Raw genomic sequence first — 19736 nt, 5'->3', positions numbered from 1 at the left:
TCATGATACCAAATTTCAGACTGGATTTAGAGTTTTTTTCTGTAATCACCATGGGCACTTATACATCCTGAATGACAACCATACAAATTATGTAGTTCTTCAATTATCTACATTGGCAAATAAGTCTTTTTAATAAGATTGCTTTACCACGGGCTAAACTTGTTTTTCCACTTTCAAAATACCTAAAATAAACTTGTTATATTAGGAATAACCCTGGGAATAACCTTACAATTCTAATAGTTGGCACCAGATTTACTTGCTGGGTTTTTTTAACAGAGAAAGTGGCCCTATTTTGTTCAATGCAATCTTATATGGAAGGAAGTAGAAAAAATGCATATTATATCGTGCAAAACTTAAATGAGTAGATTTGCAAGTATCAGTTAGAATTAAGGACCTATCAATAGATTATCCAATATTAACCTAGCATATATTGGGATGTTACAGGATTTCCCATGCATGCCTTCTAAAATATATGCAAGAAGGAATGCAGGAATGAGTTATAAAGAAACTATTCATTTGCAGAACAAATACTGTATCAGCACTATTACCCCAATGGATCCCATTCATGATGCTATAAACCTTTCCTGCAAAACCCAAATTCAAATACCTGTAGACTGTGCATCACCACCAATCTCTACTTTGAGAAGCTGTAAGGAGGCACCAAAATTTGGCTTGAAACAAGAGAATGAGAAAGAAGTGTTAATGTTTCTGTTTGGTAAACAACATTCCACTGTTATCACACCCATTTTAATAGGTTTTCTCCTAATTAACATAAACTCCTCATGATTCTAAAAAGAATATGTATACTATTTCCTCCCTTCCATCATTTTATGCATGATAAAATGGCTTTCCTTCCTTCCTTTCCTACCTTCCTCCTTCCCTCCCTCCCTTCTTTCTTTTTCATCAGGTTCGACTTTCTTAAAACTTTCCATTCATTTCTCAAAACATTCTAATTTCAGATGGTTCAGCCTGGCATATCAACCCACTAAGTAGGATTCACACATCATGGTGAATGAATTCACATGGAATGCTAAGATTTAACTATGATTTACCCAAGTCCATATTTCAACTACAAAACTTCAGAAGACTCTTACAGAGAAGCAAAGAGTTAGCATTCATAATTTTGCTGCTTTCTAGGATATTGCCTGAATTTCTGTGGCTCATAAATAGTACGTCAACATACTATGGCTTAGTACAGTGATGGTGAGTCAAGACATATATGTCAAAGATGACATGCCACAGTATTTTGTGGACACATCAAAATTTACTAGCATCCAACTGTCCTCAAAAGCATGTCCCATCCTTTTGCAAGTTAGAGACTGCAGAGGTCATGCAAGAATGCATGTGCTCTCCTGTGATCTCTAGAAATTGCACAAGAAGGTCATACTCTTCCACCACTTCCAGACCCTCCACTTCGAGCGACTGACAGCAGTAGTACCAGGACTGAAGACAACTTCTGTGTGTTTATTTCAGTTCTAGCATTGGCACTGTTGCTGAATGCCGCTGTTTAGAGTGGGAGGAAGTTTAAATGGGAGGAATATAGAGAAATGTTTACCTTTTGTTTGTGTGTTGTGTGTGGGTGTGTGTATGACATGCCAGCAAAGTCGAGTTGGACATTTTCCAAAATTTTGATATGCCAAGCCAAAAGGTTTGCTATCACTGGTTTAAGTACAATGTGAATCCAATCTCTGCTTCTATTCACATTTTCTTTCTGGATTACTTCAGAAAGTTCAACAGACTATGTTTGATTTTTCCACAGATAGTCCCTGCTTAACAACAGTCAAGTTACTGGGACTGGAATTCTGATTGCTAACCAATGTTATTGTAATGCACCACATAATGGGATCACATCATTTAGCAACATGGTCCCTGATGTCATTAGGTAGGAATTGTGGGTCATTAAACCCACAAGATGGCAGGTAGGTAAGTAGCTGCTGCTGGGTAGAAAAGGGCACATTTTATTTTATTTGTTTATTTATTTATCTAGTTTCTGTAGTCACCCATCTTAGTAAAAGTTACTCTGGATGTCGCACAACAATGAGGTAAAACAACAATGTAACAATTTCACATTACTATCATAAAAAACAAAGGTGCACAACCATAGGCGATAAGAGTAATAAAAATGGCAATCACAACAGAAGCAAGTCTTAGCAAGTCTCCAGTACCCTCTGGGAACTCCAGGCATCATAACATAACTAGGTCTTGAAGACCTTTCAGAAGAGATGGAGCTAATTTAATTTCCAGGGGAAGGATATTCCATAACACAAGTACCACGGCAGAGAAGGTACAGTATATCTCCAGGGACCTGCTAAACATAGCCAATGTGACCCACAACATGATCTCTCTACCAAATCTAATGGGGCAAGCTGAGAAGAGAAAGTGCTGAGCCATGTGGCACCCCACACAGTAGGGGCCAAGAGTAGGACCTTTTCTCTCTAATCATCATCAGCTGGGATCAACCTGGAAAAAAGGAGTAAAATTGCATGGGTGCCCATGAGTATTTTAGGGCCTGGGGTTGATTACTGCTGAGCTAGGGAGATTTTTCCCAAGCAACTTGTAATCTTCCCTGAGGGTTTCCCCATTAACTTAACATGTGGGAAGCCAGCAAGAAAGGTTGCAAATGGTGTTCACTTGACTGAGGGCCATTATAACTCTCAGAAATGTGAGTTAGTTGCCAAGTGCCCAGATTTGAATTACGTGATCACAGGGGTCATATGTTGGCTTCAAAGATCAATAGTACCATTTGTTCAGCACCACTGCAACTTCACATAGTCATTGAACTGTGGTGGGTAAAAGAGGACTATTTGTATATCATCCAATACTATTAGAGAAAAACAAGCACTAGCCAAGAAAAAAGCCATAAAATTAAGGAAAAAAAGCCAGCCAATACACATGAGGGGGACAAAGCAGGAAACTGATATGAATTATGTATTGGCATTATTTAATGTAATGATACAAGAATGTAAATTTGCATAATTTCTGGGATTGTTAAAGAATCATATGGGTGTAACAGACATTACTGGATATACACCAGATGTATCCTTCAGATAACCAATTTTACATCATTTGGGAGCTCACTGCCAAAGCAACACCACAATTATTAAAGAAATTCTGAAAATATTTTATAAAATTTATTGGAAGAAAATCAGTTCTGCCATATCCGGTCCTTAGTATTTTTTTATCAAGTGCTTCCAAAAATATATTTCATTGCTCAACCACCATATACCCACCAGATTATTTTCATTCAAGGTAAGTAGTGATATGTAAAGTATAAAAGAGGAATACATTTGTAAGGGAAAGAAATTAAAGAGAAAGATAAATTTTATCATTTTACCAAGCATCGTCACATTTTCCATTAGTAATCCTTTTCATTTTGTTCCAAGCAGCTTCCATGTTCTCTTTATATCTAGCTTCATTTGTTTTCTATTGGGAGATTAATCTAATTACTAATAGTTTTGGAATTGGGTATATCTAGTTTAATGGAAAAAAGGAGTAAGGGAGACATGATAGCAGTGTTCTGATATCTCAGGGGTTGCCACAAAGCAGAGGAAGTCAAGCTATTCTCCAAAGCACCTGAAGGCAAGACAAGAAGCAATGGGTAGAAACCAGGGGTGGGTTCGAGTTACATTTCGCTACTGTTGTGTATCCCCACCTGCACGTCAGGACGACATTACAAGCTGAAATATAACTGAGGAGCTTCTCATCTGTGCTTCAGATAAAGAATAAAGGTCAACATTAATACGAGGGTAGGTGGGAGGGCTTTTTTCAAAAATACGGGATATGGAGAAGCCTCCCAAATCCGGAAAAAAAATGCCGAAAATTACGTCATCACCAGGCTCCTACCGGAGCCGCACTGGTAGGAACCCACCGCTGATGGAAACTGATCAAGGGGAGAAGCAATCTAGAACTAAGGAGAAATTTCCTGACAGCTAAAACAATTAATCAGTCGAACAACTTTCCTCCAGAAGTTGTAAATGCTCTAACACTGGAAGTTTTAAAGAAGAGATTGGATAATCTCTGAACGGGTGCAGGGTTTCCTGCCTAAGTAGGGGGTTGGACTAGAAGACCTCCAAGGTGCCTTCCAACTCTGTTATTCAATTCTGTTGTAGCTTTTTGATAAGGAACTTCTACCACCTCTTGATATAGCAAAATGTGCTCTTTCCCATATTCAAAATATCTCGAATGTTAATTTTTTCATTAATTCTCTCAAACTTTCATCACAATAATACTTGTACGTTTATATTCATTCTTTTTGTACATGTATATATGAAGTTATGCGCTTGAAATATTTTAAACATGTTTTTGTAAGCAGATTTATAAGTAAATTCTTATCCTTCTCATTAATTATTGGAACTCTGAATGATTCTGGTGGTTAAGATTCTGGGCTAAAAGAGTAACTAATCCCCCCTCTCCCTCCCTCTCCCTCCCTGCCCCCTCCCAAAACAATTAAAGTACCTGTACTACTTAAAGTCAATCCCATAAGGCAGTAATTACCTTAAAAAGATAATCTAAAATCTGAGATCGATAAGGCTCTGGGTAATCCACTAAAAGGCGTGAGGTAGCCTAGAAAAAAATTAGGAAGAAACATGTTTGGAATTAATACTTATACATAATGATACTACTGATCAGAAGTATCAGATAATCATTTTCCATGCCTATTTTCCCATGGTTCCTTCATTATTCCTGTCTTCATAAAATCTTGTCCTAGCCTCTGCATATGTCCTCTGCAAATTACTGAACTTAACAGATAGCAGTAGCTAGCCAACAATGGCTTATCTCAAAATACCATGCAGGATCAAATGTGGAGATCAACAGAATATCCCAGATCTGTAAATTTACAATTCAGGAAAAATAAATATTCAAAGAAAGCAGTAACAAATTTCTTCCAATTTCTTGCCAAAAGGATTTATCCAAGAAATAAGAAATAATTAGAAATAAGGTTTCAACTTGAGTATGCCTTTAATTTTACCTAATAAAATCCTATATTTACTCCACTTGTCTTATCAGTTTAAATTATCTTTACTTTATATTATCTTTATATCTTTATAATTTACTGCCCACAATGAAATATATCCTTGTGTGTTCATTCTGCTTCCAAATTCTTATCGGGAAGCACCCTTTTTCTCTATCTAGTTATTTTAGAAAACCAATATACAAAGCTTCACCCATTGAAATCCAAATGGCAAAAATTCCAGTCCAGCTTCTTTAAAAAAAGACATTTGCTTGGCATTTCCCTCTCTTCTCTGCTCCACTAAACAAAGCTGGAGAATATATCTTACTTTTAAGCAACACACTCGCCCAATTATGTGTTTCTTTATATGCCCTACCAGATGTAATGGCTTCCCAACCTGGGATAATAAAATTGGCCCATTAGGTATTATAAATCCTGTAAGGAAACCCTATTCATTCCCATTGGAAAAATAAAAAATAAAATAAAAATGCCATGCAAGTTATAGCAACTTTCCTGGAAGCTACCTATTATTATTTACCTACAGTATTATATGCATCTGACACATGAACACTAAATATGCATATAATATCCGAACTAAATTAAGTAACGACCATGCTCAGTTCCCCTTAGAGGCATTTCCTGTAAAAAAGAACCTGAGCAAACTTGAGTTCAAATGTGGTTTCTTTGTGAAACGCCTCTGAGTGCGGAACGGGTTCTCTATTTTGCCTTGGGGATCTGAGCGTGGTTACTACTACGCTACTTCATCCGCAAGGTAAGCAGAGGACACGGGACTACGGGAGCGTTGCTCCCACTAGGAAGCGACCCGAGCTTCGGGTTCTCAGCTCCGCAGGTTCTTTCTGGGCCGATTTCCGTCAGGCTGTGAAACGCCTCTCCCATTCCGCGCAAGTACCACCCACCCATCTACTCGCCCGCAATAGACCACAGATAGCCCGAACCGCTCCCAGCCCGCGCGGGGTCTCCGTTCACCCACCCCGCCGCCGCTAACGGCTCCGATGCCGTCGAATTGCCGCCCCAGCCCGACGGCATCGTCCAGCCAGTAATCCCCGCTCTGCCAAGCAGCCGCTCCGCAGCCCAGCAGCAGCCAGAGCAAAGACCCAAGTCGCATCCTTGGCCGGTCGAAGGAACCGCCGCGTTCAGGAAGAACAGAGAGAGTCAACCGACCGCATCGGCGCTCTGGGAAGAAATCCGCAGGCAGGCGGTGGTAGCCTCGCACCAGATAGCAAGCGCGGTCACGTGACACGCGATCACCTGACCAGGCGGGCAACTGGCGGCGCGTAAAGCAAAAGGAGCAAAGTCTTTTGAGGGGCGGGTGCTGCTTCGCTTGCCCCCCCCCCCCCCTCCACGCTCCGTAGCCGCCGCCTTGGCGATGACGTAACCTCGAGGTCACGTGCGGGGCGGTTGTTAAACCTGGATTGCATTCAGGAAAGGGGCTTACGCGCCCTTGTAGAATTTTTAGTCATTGCATGCCGGCGGCTCTGTAACTCCCCTGAGGAGGTTGAAAGATTAATGTGCCTAGCGGGGATTTTAACAGGAAATGGGAACCGTGTTCCTTGTAAAAATAGGAGAAGCATGCAGAGCGTGGCTTCTGTAACTTGGTGTAACCATCTCACACTCCTCTAACCACTGGAGGATTTTATTTCCTTGAATGGAATGACAAAATACGCAACGAAATACAGTGGTACTTCTACTTATGAACTTAATTCGTTCCGTGACCAGGTTCTTAAGTAGAGAAGTTTGTAAGAAGCAGCCATTTTTCCCATAGGAATCAATGTAAAAGCAAATAATGTGTGCGATTGGGGAAACCACAGGAAGGATGGAAGCCCTGTTTCCTCCCAGGAGATTCCTAGAGAGGCCCCACAGAGGCTTCTCCCTGCCTTTTCCAGTTACAGTTTCAGAGGCTCGGGTTTGTAAGTAGAAAATGTTCTTGAGAAGAGGCAAAAAAATCTTGAGCACCCGGTTCTTATCTCGAAAAGTTCATAAGTAGAGGTGTTTGTAGGTACAGTAGAGGTACTACTGTACTTTATTCCACCACGCTTGAAATCCTGAAATTAGACCCTTGATTCCCAAAGTGGGGCCTACATGGGGGGGATTTCATTTTTAATGGGGACAATTGGAACCTTGTTTAAACCTAGTTAATGGCCTTTTAGGTTTCCTCCGTGTGAGTAGTTCACTTTTTAAATAATAAGAATTATATGTCATGGAGGGGGGAGGCCTCAGGATTTTTATAAATGCTTAGGTGGGGCATGGCAAGGTTGGAAAACACTGGATTAGACAATTTGTCGCCTAAATGTAGTTCATAAAATCATATACCAAAATGTCCTTCCTGTTAATGATTGCTTCACCAATCGCAGCAATACACAAGCATGTAATAGAGTCAACTTAAAAATAAACCACTCCAAACTGGACTGCAGAAAATATGATGTCAGCAGTAGCGTGATCAATGCCTGGAATCCACTACTTATCTGTTTATACAAACTACTACTATCTTATACATGTTTAACAAACAAATAAATAAAATAAATAGATATGCAGTGGAGGGTTGGTCCTGTGTGTTTGGACCATTCTTTGCCCTCTTACTCTCCCTCCTTTCCACTCTCCACCAAATGTAGTCCATGATGTTTGGGGAAGGGGGGGTTGTGCTGCTGATGGACAGTCTTCAGCCCTGTGTTTTCCCCCCACATTGGTAGTAGAAGAAGTCAACAAAAATGTCTTGGTATGAAATTTTAATGAAAATTTCCCATCTGTTCAATTCTTTTATTGCAAGTTAATTGTTTTTGAGAAGCTAATGACTTTGGATATTTTAAGATAAAGAAAGGTTAAACCAGTTGATCCACCTATTTTATTTATTTTATTTTTTTTTATAATTTTTTTATTAATTTTCATAAAAACAAACAAATACATACAAACAATAAACATAAAGTGGGGTTGTATTTCCCCCGCTTCTTATGAAAGTATACATTCAAATGTAGAAAAAGAATACATAATTAAATATATGTTAACTATTATAGAAAAAAAGTTAATAAATTTGAGTTAAAGTTTTACAAATCTTAATTTCGATGTAGGTATCAAATAGGGTTAGTATAACATAATTGCCAAAAAATACCTTTAATATAATCGTAATTACTATAGTAAAATAATGTCAAACCTTCAATCCAGACAATTAAGCTAATTTCAACTATTATACATCAAAGATCTTAGTATGTTGCTTATACTTGTACATACACTACTATATCATAATCGTCAAAAAGTACTTTTAAACTAATATTAATATTATTATCACCTAGGTAAAAACTAATACAAAAAAAAACCCAACTCTATATGTCTTATTTTTTCTTATCTATCCATTTATAAACATTGTTCCATGTTTCATAAAATTTAGTATCCTCTTGATCGTTTAATCTTCTTGTCATCATGTCCATTTCAGCGCAATCTAATATTTTGGCTATAACCTCTTCTTCCTTGGGGATTTCCTCCCCTTTCCAATTTTGCGCATATATTATTCTAGCCGCGGTTAATATGTGTATAATTAAATAAAAAATTTCTTTCTTTTAGGTCTGATTTGTGACACCTAGTAAGTAAAATTCCGGGGTATTATCTATATCTTGCTTTATTATTTCTTTTAATATTTTTTCAATCATCTTCCAATATGTTTTTGCTTTACCACATGTCCACCATTGATGATAATAAGTTCCTATATCCTTCTTACATTTCCAGCATGTTGGGGATGTTTTGGAAAACATTTTTGCTATCCTATTTGGTGGGAGATGCCATCTATAAAACATTTTAATTTGATTTTCTTTTAGTGAAACTGATTTAGTCATTTTCCAATTATTAATCCACACTTTCTCCCATGTATCTATATCTATTTCCTTGCCAATATTTCTACACCATCTTATCATAGTATCTTTTAAAGTCAACTCTATATTTTTATGAGCAATAAGTAATTTATATATTTTCCCTATCATTTTTGTTGAATTAGTAGTAATTAAAGTAGTTAAAGGATTCTTACTTTTATTAAAAATGTAAAGAGTTTTATCCTTCTGATATCTAGATCGGATCTGGGCGTAGTGCCACCAATCTATTATTATCCCTTCTTGTAGTTCAATTCTAGATTTAAGCTTCATCTGATCATTTAATAGTTCTTTATATCTATGAGTTATTTTCTTGTCCTTTATAGACTTTGGATGCGTTATTGCTTCTAAAGGAGCTAGCCATTCTGGGATACTTAAAAAATGATTTTTCTTTATGTCTTTCCATACTTCTAATAAGTATTTCCTTAATGTATGCCTTTTAAAATATGAATGGTTTTTGTCCTTATCATACCATAAAAATGCATGCCATCCAAGCATTAAATCATGTCCTTCTAGGTTAAGTGTTCTTTTGTTATCTAAGATTATCCAGTCTCTAAGCCATGTTAATGCAGCGGCCTGATAATATAGTTTCCAATTTGGAAGGCCAAATCCTCCTCTTTCTTTAATATCTTCTAAGCAATTCATTTTTATCCTTGCTTTTTTCCCTTGCCATATAAATTTTTTAACTAGGTTTGTTAAAGTTTTTAAAAAGATTCCCCCTGGGTTTATTGGTATTACCTGAAAAAGAAATAAAACCTTGGGTAAAATATTCATCTTAATTGTTGCAATTCTTCCTAAGAAAGATATTTTCAAATTATTCCACATTGCTAAATCTTTTTTGATTTCTGCTAGTAATTTTATATAATTATCATTTTTTAATGTTATTGTTTTCGCTGTTAAATTTATTCCTAAATATTTTACTTTTTTTACAGTTTTTATTCCAGAAATACTTTCTAGTTTAGTTTCTAGTATTTTATTCATATTTTTGGTCAAGAAATGTGTTTTGCTTTTATTTATCTTTAAACCTGCTACGTTTCCATATTGTTCAATGGTTTGTAGTAAAGCAGGAACTGTTGTAATCGGTTCTTCAATTATGAACATTAGATCATCTGCAAAGGCCTGGAGTTTATAGGTTTCATCTCCTACGGTTAAACCTTTTATTTTAGGGTCCGCTCTTATTTTAATTAATAAAGTTTCAAGAGTCATGATAAATAACAATGGTGATATAGGACATCCTTGGCGAACTCCCTTGTTTATATCAAGTGTTGGTAATTGACTGTTATTCAGTATTATATTCGTTGTTTGTTTTGAATATATGGTATCTATTAGGTTAACAAATTTTGGGCCAAATCTCATTTTATTTAATTGCATTTTTATAAATATCCAATTAACGTTGTCGAAGGCCTTTTGAGCATCTAGAAACATTAAAGATGCCATCTTGTCTGGGTGTTGTTCATAGTACTCTAGTATATTTATTACAGTTCTAATATTATTTTTAATTTGTCTCCCTGGAAGAAACCCATTTTGGTCTTGGTGTATTATTCCATTTATAACTCTTTTGAGTCTCTCTGCATAAATGGCAATAAAAATCTTATAGTCTACATTTAATAATGATATAGGCCTATAGTTTTTAATTTTTTCTGGTTCTGTACCCTGTTTATGTATTAAGGTTGTCAGTGATTCTGACCAAGATTTGGGGATTTTTCCCTCAAGTCTACATAAATTAAAGGTTTCTAACATATGGTTTCTTATTGTTTCATTGTCTATCTTATACCATTCTGCAGGTATGGCATCTGGGCCTGTGGCCTTATTACTTTTCTGTTTTTTAATTGTTGTTAGGAGTTCCTCCATTGTTATTGGTCCATCCATGGTGGCCTGTTGGTCTTCTGTTATTTGTGGTAAATTTGAAGCTTTTAAATAGTTAAAAACTTCATCTTCAATAACATGATCTTTAGCATATAACTCTTTATAAAAATTATACACAATGTCTGCCTTACCTTCTGTATCATATTTTATTATACCATCTTTGTCTTCTAATTTTTGGATTAATTTTGATTGACTCTGTTTTCTAAGTTTATACGCTAGCCATCTGCCGGGTTTATTTGCGTGTTCAAAATATTGTTGCTTTGCTCTTTTGATCTTTTCAGTTAGTTGGTTTTGTTCTATAACTCTAATTTTATGTTTAATTACATTCATTTCTGTCTTTAGATCTCTGTTCTTAATATGTTGCTGCGATAAAGATTCTAATTGTTTTAGTTCGTTTGTTAATTGTAAGTACTCTAATTTCTTTTCCTTATTATGTTTTGCTGTATAAGATATTGTTAAACCTCTTATATACGCTTTAACTGTGTCCCATAAATTCTGTGGAGTAGTGTCTGATGTTTTATTAATTTCAAAAAATATTTTTAATTCCTTTTCAATCCAATCCTTATATTTCTTATCATTTAATATATACCTATTCATCCGCCAGTTGTTCTGTTTATTATTCATCGTCATATAGACCACTATTGGGTTATGATCAGCCCATGTATTAACGTCTATCTCGACCTCTCTTATTTGTTCTGCCACCGTTTTTGGTGCCCATAACATGTCAATTCTCGTCCAAATTTTGTGAGGGTTGGAGTAGAAGGTAAATTGCCTTTTGTGAGGGTGTCTTTCTCTCCAAATGTCACTTAGTAATAATTCAGCTTTCATTTTTTGAAAAGTACTAGGTAGCAAATTCCTTCTTGTTTTTTTACCTTTTCCCCTTTTTTTATTACCTCCCCCTCCTGAATGGTCTAATTGTCTATTCGTGATAGCATTGAAGTCACCTATTATCAATACATTGTCGATAGCTAAGTCTATTATTATTTGGTGTAAATTTTTATAAAATGTCATTTGATCTTCATTGGGAGCATAAATAGAGACAACCACTAGAGGTCTAGGTTCAATATCAACTTGTACAATCAGTATCCTACCCTCTTTATCCTTATATATTTGTTTGGAATTTATAGAATTCTTAACATACATCACTACACCTCCTTTTTTTTGGTCTGCTAATGCAGCGTACATTTTTCCAATTTTGGGATTCAACAGTAATTTTTGGTTATCTTTTTTAATATGAACTTCTTGTAGTATTGCAATCTGAACATTTTGATTTCTAATTTTAGAAAAAATTTGCTTCCTTTTTCTTGGTTCATTAAGTCCATTGACATTTACGGAAAAGATTTTTAAGTCTTTATTTGTTGTCATTTAATGGGTTTTTTGGTTTCTCGCTGAGGTTGAACTCTTCTAGGACCTTGGTCCTGCTCTATTACTTGAGCAGTAGCCCCCCGATCTTCTTCTTGCTGAGTTGGTAATTTTTCCCCTGGTTGCTGTTGAGCTGGTTGTAGTTGGACCACTTGTTGCTTACTTGTGTGGTCGGAGTGGCCAATGCCGCTCTTTTCGAGAAAGTACATGGCTTGTTCTACGTTTTCCAATTTGTACCTTGTAGAACGCCATGTCAGAGAAAGTCCTTGTGGAATAAGCCAACGGTAAGTGATATTTTCTTTGATCAAAATTTTAGTTAAAAAGTGATAATCTCTTCTGTTTTCTCTGACACTTCTTGGAACTTGTTTTAGTATCTTTATTTCTACTCCATGTCGTTGGGGCGGGGAGTTTCTTGAATAATGAAGTATCTCATCTCGCAACGCTTTTCTTGTAAACTTAATATGTATCTCTCTTGGGAGGTTGTGTCGACGGATATAGCTATTCGAGATTCTGTATACTTCATCGATTTCTTGCAGTAAAGCTATAGGGTCCTCTTGGAGTATAGCTCCAATAATTTCCGCCATAGTCATTTTTAAATCTTCATCTTTTTCCTCTTTTATATTCTGAAATCGAAGTCCGTACGAAGCTCGTTGCATCTCCAGCTGGATGATTGATTCATCATATCTTCTGTATCTTTCATCAGCTCTCCCTTCAAGATAGTCCATTCTTTTCTCATTTTTATCAGATTGCTCTTCAACTTTTTTAACTCGGTCATCACTTTCTTGGAGTGTTTGTTGGATCTGCTTTATCTGGTCTTTCATCTCGCCCATGTCAGCTTTCATTTGGGCCATCTCCACTTTAAATTCTGCCAAGTCAGCTTTTATGGCTTCTCTTTGTTGTGTTGCCTCCTCCTTTATGGCTTCTCTTTGTTGTGTTGCCTCCTCCTTTATGGCCTCTCTTTGTTGAGTGGCGTCTTCTTGTGATTTAACCATGAAGTCCTTCAAAGTATTTAAAGTCTCGTGTATGGTTGCAAGGTTAGACTGCATTGTTTTGTCTTTGTCTTTGTCTTTGGTGGACATGGTTAACACCTGGTGCGAGGGAGAAGAATGCGGTGACACTTGTGAAGAGAGGGTAGTTGGTGTAGTTTGTTTTTTTGCTGTTTTAACAAGGGTTGAAATATGGGACATTATCAAATTAGAATCCACTATTTCAAATTTTAAAATTGATTTCAATTTATATATAGTGAAAAAGAAAAAAATTACTATAAATTCCAAATCTGTTCAGTGTATTTTGTTAAAAAGAGAAATTCCCTTATAATATAACTATACCAATTCAATAGCAATTCAATTAATAACAGAATTCAAAAAAGAGAAAAAAAATATGTATTATTATTTAGTGTCACAGGAAAAAAGAACAGGTATTAACCTTTGCAAATAAGAGAGAGACAAGAAATAAAAGAAGGGAAGGAATATCAGCTATATGTAGAAAACAGAAGGAAAAGCATTGGAGGGGAAACTTTGGGAGGAGGGAAGGAAGAGGAGAAGGGGGAAAAAAAATAAAGTGAAAAGAGTTGTTCAAAGGGGAAAGAAGGAGGGTAATATTTTAATTCAACTATTTAAAATAGAGCAGGAACCCAAGGGTTATTAACAATGCATATAGTTCAAGCTAAACTTCTTCTAATAATAAAAATACCCAGGAATAGAAAAGAAAGTCAAAGGACAGTCAGGAAGAAAACAAATAATTATTCAAAGACACAATAGCAATATTGTATACTTAAGTTCTTCTTATAAATCCTGTAATTTTGCTAGAGAGTAGAGATGAAGATCCAAGTCTCAGAGGGTGAAGTTGTATTTGATTTCAATTCAGGGTTCAAAGAGTAAAACAAATCAAAGGCTTGCTTGTATTCGAAATGAAGTCAGTTTATTTTCCAAATTCAAGGCAGGAACAAAGAAACAGATCCCAAGATGGAGTCAAGTTAATTTCCGTGCAGCAGGGCAGATATTAAACAAAAGAATTCTCAGCAAATAATCCAAAAGGAGTCAGCAAATAATCCAGAAAGGCTCAGCAAGTAATCCAAATAGGTTAATCCAACAATAAGTAATCCAAAAAAGAAGTGATTTCAATCTCTTCTAAATTCCATTTAGTTCATAGTTATTAAATTATTTCATGTTGTGAAAAAGAGCAACAAGAAAAAGAAAAAAAAAGGCAGCAAGACTGTGTTCCTCCGCTTCAAAATTTAAGCCCAGAACATTATGATTTTAAGAGTCTATCAAAAACAAATTCTGATCATCACTAGGAATTTCCTTTAGCAGTTAAAATTTTCTAAATAGTCATGTCAGATTTAAGCTATTTTGTTAAACCATAAAGTCAGGAAATTATTTTATAGGTTCCAAAGTTCACGTTCAAGATGGAAAAGTAAAAGTAAAAAAAATTAGGTCCGGCTGTTATTTGCGGATGAGTTCAAACAGGGAAAAACTTTCACTTTCGCCCTGAAGAAAAAAAACTTTTACTTAAAGCTTTCACGATCTTCTGCTTTTGAACACGAAACACAATGAAAATTTTTACCTTAGGTCCTTTCTCTGCTATATTCTTTTTCAATGAGGATGTTTTGTACTTTCACTTCTTAAACTTTTTCTTCTTCCCGCTGAGTGAGGGGAGAAGGCGCTGGCCGGTCCTCTTAAGCAAAGAGGAGCGGTTCTCCCGTCTCCGAAGCTGCGGGGCGAACCGCTGCCTCCGGAGTCCTGGCGATGGGTCCTCGGGCAGAGGAGAGCCCCCTGTTCATGGATCGGGCCATCCAGGCCCGATCCGATCGCAGATGCGACCTTCGGAGGGGGTAGAAGGGATCGCCTGGCAGAGCCCTGCCAGACACGTCCCGCCGCGATCTCCACCAAACCGGAAGTCTGAACACAGTATTCCCACCTATTTTAAATGCAGATGTGTACAGTCATCAGATATGTATATTCATCAAGAGTAGCCTTGGTGAGATGGGTGGCATTGAACTTTAATAATAAATAAAGTAAATATATAGTTGTCAGTAAGTCATACAGTAACTTCTGAAATCTGGTTGCCTTGAACACATCACCGAAAGGATTCTGTCTTGGGAAAGAAGATTTTGAAATAGCAGGTATTGAAGTATTATAAGATAACCAATCTGTAAGCACTTACAGTAATCTTAATTTAACTATTTATCAGAATGCGTTTTAAGTGTATAGTGCTTTACTAAAATACCAGTGGTGCTTTAAAGCATGTATCATTATGTATCCTTTTTGTTTTTCATCGTGCATGAATAATGTAGATTCTTTTAGGATGATGTATTGTGATTTGAATGTTTTGCTTAGGGTCAGGAACCTTCTCAGAATGTACAATAGATGTTTTCTATGGTTTCCGCTTTGATCAATTCCCACTGATTATCTGGTTCTGTAGTTTTGTTTCCAAACCCTTAATAACCCATTATCATGCTTTCGGCTTCATGGTGTGGAGTCCTTTACCAACCATTTTGAGTTTGTTTGTCTTGCACAGCTCCAGAAATCACAGAGCAATGATAACTTTAAATTTATCCTGAGCAAGACACAGTACAAATCACAGAGGTTTAACATTTTATTCTGTTTGATGATTGGGAATGCCTTAATCCTGTGATGAACCATTATTTGGCTATGATTATGTAGTGGTTACATATCATTGATGTAGTAGTCGTGGATCTATTAGAATAGTCTTCTGAAAAGGTCTATTGATCAAATTGGAGTTCAAGAGGACGTGTGCAGGTTGGTGATTAATCCCACAAATAATTTGTTGATGCCCTGAAATGTGGGACTTAGTAAGACTATTCACATAATCACTTCTAATTTCTGTCATTCTTCACAAATGACTCCTTGAGGTACAAACTTTGGGAACTGAAAAGGTACAAACTCTGGGAGCTGAAAAAGCAAGTTAGGTGGCCACAGAGCACATGGTAGATGACTCAGGAACTACAGCATAAAATCCACTTGAGAGCATGCATTGTGCAGCAGAGAAGCAATATACACTATGTCACAGGGGTACAGTCTCTCACATTTTGTAAATATTTAAGCATATCTTCATGTGACCACTGAAGAAATGACACTTGGCTACAATGTAAAGTAGTGAGCATACATCTTGTATAACAGTGTAAATGTGCTGTCCCCTCAAAATAATGCAACACAGAATGATTAATGTCTAAACTACTGGCAACAAAACTGAGTAAACCCCTAAGTGATAATGTCCAAATGGGACCCAAAGTATCCATAATTTGTGTGGCCTCCATTATTTTCCAACACTGCCTTAACCCTCTTGAACAAAGAGTTCACCAGAGTTTCACAGGTTGCCACTGCAGTCCTCTTACACTGCAGTCCTCCAGGATGATGTCAGGAAGCTGATGGATGTAAGAGACCTTGCACACCTCCACCTTAAATTTCAGGATGCCCCACAGATACTCAATAGGATTTAGGTCTGGAGACATGCTTACTTAATCCATCACCTTTACCCTCAGCTTCTTTAGCAAGGCAGTGTTGTGATTCAGCCTGAGGCTCCTCAGGGAACGGCTGGAACTCTGCCGGCTCCATGCTCAGAGGGGGAGGACGAGGAACAGGAGGAGGACCAGGCAGACGGGGAAGAGGAATGTCAGGACGAGGAGGAGGGAGAACAGCCTGAGACCCCGGGGGGGGGAGCTCTCCCCAGCGAGTAGCCTGGAATCATTAGATGAGAACGCACAAGCCATCATAGATATGAGGCAGAGAAGGGCAGCACAACGAAGGGGACAATTAGCCAGGTATTTCCATCCCTAATAGGCAACAGCTGGGTTTGGGTGTGGTTCTCCTCAGAAAGGTTGAAAAGGCAGGCCCGCCCTTCCTGTATTGTGGAGAGTTATCTTTTGGGAGTCCTGTGACCTTGCTTCGATCCTTGGCGTCTCTGATTCTGGCTTTTGGCCTCGAAGGCTGAAAACTTGGGGGAGGCGTGGGTTTTCTTATCTACAGTGGTGTGTGTGCCAGCAAGAAGCCTGTTGTATTGTCTGGCCGTCGTGACTCTTCTGTGAAGCTTCATAGCATTCCAGTTTGTAAGAACAATTTTTGTTATCTGTGTTTGTTTTCAAAGATATAAAATGACTTTGCTTTTTACCAGCGTGTCTGGATACTCTTTTTAGTTGGTGTTGATGTCTGGGGGAACCCAGACAGAACAGGCAGTGGTCATTTTGGAGATGTGTATGGGGTTGCTATTGTTAGAGCCGGAAGTCAGCTGGCTCAAAGGAAAAAGGCAGAGGCGGCTTTGCATAAAAATAGCTGTTTATTCAAAGACTCAGCTTAAATAGTTAACAACGGAAATGGGGCTGACAGCTTCACTATTTATAAGGAGGCTGCCTGGGGGAAGAACCAGTAAAAACTACCCAAGTCTCCTGCGTGCTGGCTGTTTAAGTTCAACCAATCAAGTAGCAGCCGGTGCGGTTGTAAGCCAGGATTTAACAATTATCATGTTGGAATACTGCCCTGTGGCCCAGTCTCTAAAGGGAGTGGATCATGCTCTGCTTCAGTATGTCACAGTATATGTGGGCATTCATGGTTCCCTCAATGAACTGTAGCTCCCCAGTGCCGGCAGCACTCATGTCGCTCTAGACCAGCGGTTCTCAACCTTTCTAATGCCACGACCCCTTAATACAGTTCCTCATGTTGTGGTGACCCCCCAACCATAAGTCTAGCACTAATTCTCCAAACATAGCTTTAAGCTGATTGGCAGGAAGGTCAAAGGGACACCCCCACTGTAAATGCCTGATTGGTCAGATTGTAAAAATATGCTCCAAGATGCCAAAATAGAAGCTTTAGTTCCTAACACCATGGGAAATTTGTCTTTTCCTATGGTCTTAGGCTACCCAGGTTGAGAACCACTGCTGTAGACTATGACATTCCCAGCACAATGATAATGCCCAAACAATGACATTATCATAGAAGCTGTATACTCACTACTTTACATTGTAGCCAAGTGTCATTACTTCAGTGTTGTCACATGAAAAGATATACTTAAATATTTACAAAATCTGAGAGGGTGTACTCACTTCTGTGACATACTGTATACTGCATTGGCAAATAAATATGTAAAGTACTTTCTAGGTTCTTAAGGTTGTCCTCTTCAATCTCCAACACTTAATCATAGTAACTCTAGAATTTTGAGGTTTTGTTGGATTTTTGCTTTGTTGTTTTAGGGTTTGGTTTAGTTTGTTTTCTTGCTGATTAAATCTCAAGCTTATCCAAGCTAGCATAAATGCCAGCATTAATACAGAGTCAATTATGTTCTGTGGATGTCTAATAATAACTCCTGTATGATTAGAATGCAAAGATTTCCATGTGTGCTATCTGTAAATGTGGATAGACTGTTGTGAGAGATACATTAACCAGTTATTCTTACAGGTTCTGTAAGAAGAAAACACTGGTGTATACAGTACAAATGATATGTCAGTAGTTGTATTAGTATGCACAGAAACATTCAAATATTAATAATATAGTAATAATAGTAATACAGATAGTCCCCACTTAATAACTGCCCTATTTAGCAACCATTCAAAATTAGTGCTGAAAAAATAACTTATGACTACTCCTCGAACTTAAAATGGTTATAGTATCCCTATAGGAACAGGATGGAAATGTTTGGGCTTTATAGCCAACAGGTATTTACTACCATTATAGCATCCTATATTCACAGTCTATGGAGATTCTCAGTCAGCCAGGTTATGGTTGTCCCAAAGGTGCTTTTTCAAGAGGCAATTGGGCTTCCTTGTTTTTTTCAAAGAGGTTTCGCTTCTCTTCCAAGAAGCTTCTTCAGCTGGCTCTCGATGGTGGGAAATGGAAGATTTATATTCCTTCCAAACAGCTGGTCATTTGTATTCTTTTAGAGAATTGTTGAAGCCACTTGGAAGTTTATCTATGTTGTCAGGGTCACCTGAGTAGAGCAAATGGATATGGAGTACAGTATTCTGGTCTACAGGGTGATTTTTGCCATGTGTCCCTTCACTGTTGAAGACAATGTTGAAGACTGTTGAAGATACTGTTGAAGACAAGCTGTTGGAGATGAATCTGTTTTGTCTGTATCCCAAACTGAAGTGCAAATGGTTCCTGTAGTCTGCAATTTTTCTGGAAATCCATTCACACTCCCACACCATGCAAAGGGTGTTGATTGAAGAAGGCAACTGGATATTCTGGGTCTTTTTGTGTTATGTTGTGTTGTGTTGTGTTTTATTTTGTTTTGTTTTTAAGATGTTTCACTTTTCAACCAAGAAGCTTCACAGAACTGAAGAAGCATCTTGGATGACAAGCTGAACTCTTCAAAGAAAAACAAGAAAGTTCAATTGCCTACTGAAAAAAGCGTATTTTGCTAAGGACACTCTTCACAACCAGCTTCTGACAAGCAGAGTCAATGGAGAAGTTAGCAGCAAAATCACAAGACACAGTCACCTTATGCTTCACTTAATTCAGTATCCTATTGGGCTTCTGGGTGCTGATCAATCTTTCCACCTCCGAACCATTCTTAGTCAAATTTAAAATGCATCTGAGGTTCTTTAAGTTATTTGGAGATAATATGGATGCAATCATATTTCTGAGTTTGAAGTCCAAACTATGTAGAGAACCATCAGCAAGTTAGGGGATCCCTCCCCTTTATCCACAAAGAGCTTTCGCCCTTAGTTGCTT

General features: G+C 37.5%; 2 protein-coding genes across 3 annotated transcripts in view; one reads left to right on the top strand and one right to left on the bottom strand.

Moving 5' to 3' along the window:
- Window positions 1–6301, bottom strand: part of GALC (galactosylceramidase) — a 53797-nt gene extending 47496 nt beyond the window's left edge. For both annotated transcript variants that reach the window (XM_070753875.1, XM_070753867.1), the window contains exons 1-3: window positions 5943–6301; window positions 4495–4563; window positions 608–671 (exon numbers count right to left, since the gene is read on the bottom strand). In XM_070753875.1, the coding sequence (XP_070609976.1) occupies window positions 608–671; window positions 4495–4563; window positions 5943–6077 (268 nt within the window). In that variant the 5' untranslated portion in view covers window positions 6078–6301. The remainder of the gene's footprint in view (window positions 1–607; window positions 672–4494; window positions 4564–5942) is intronic.
- A 473-nt stretch (window positions 6302–6774) lies between these two features.
- The window catches only part of GPR65 (G protein-coupled receptor 65), a 30559-nt gene continuing 17597 nt past the window's right edge, over window positions 6775–19736 (top strand). Inside the window, exon 1 of the mRNA XM_070733707.1 lies at window positions 6775–6879. The gene's annotated coding sequence lies outside the window, so the exon portion shown is untranslated. The remainder of the gene's footprint in view (window positions 6880–19736) is intronic.

Source organism: Erythrolamprus reginae, chromosome 1 (genome assembly GCF_031021105.1).
Source record: "Erythrolamprus reginae isolate rEryReg1 chromosome 1, rEryReg1.hap1, whole genome shotgun sequence".
In the NCBI taxonomy this organism is placed as follows: Eukaryota; Metazoa; Chordata; class Lepidosauria; order Squamata; family Dipsadidae; genus Erythrolamprus; species Erythrolamprus reginae.
This window is presented reverse-complemented; position numbering and strand designations above follow the sequence as displayed.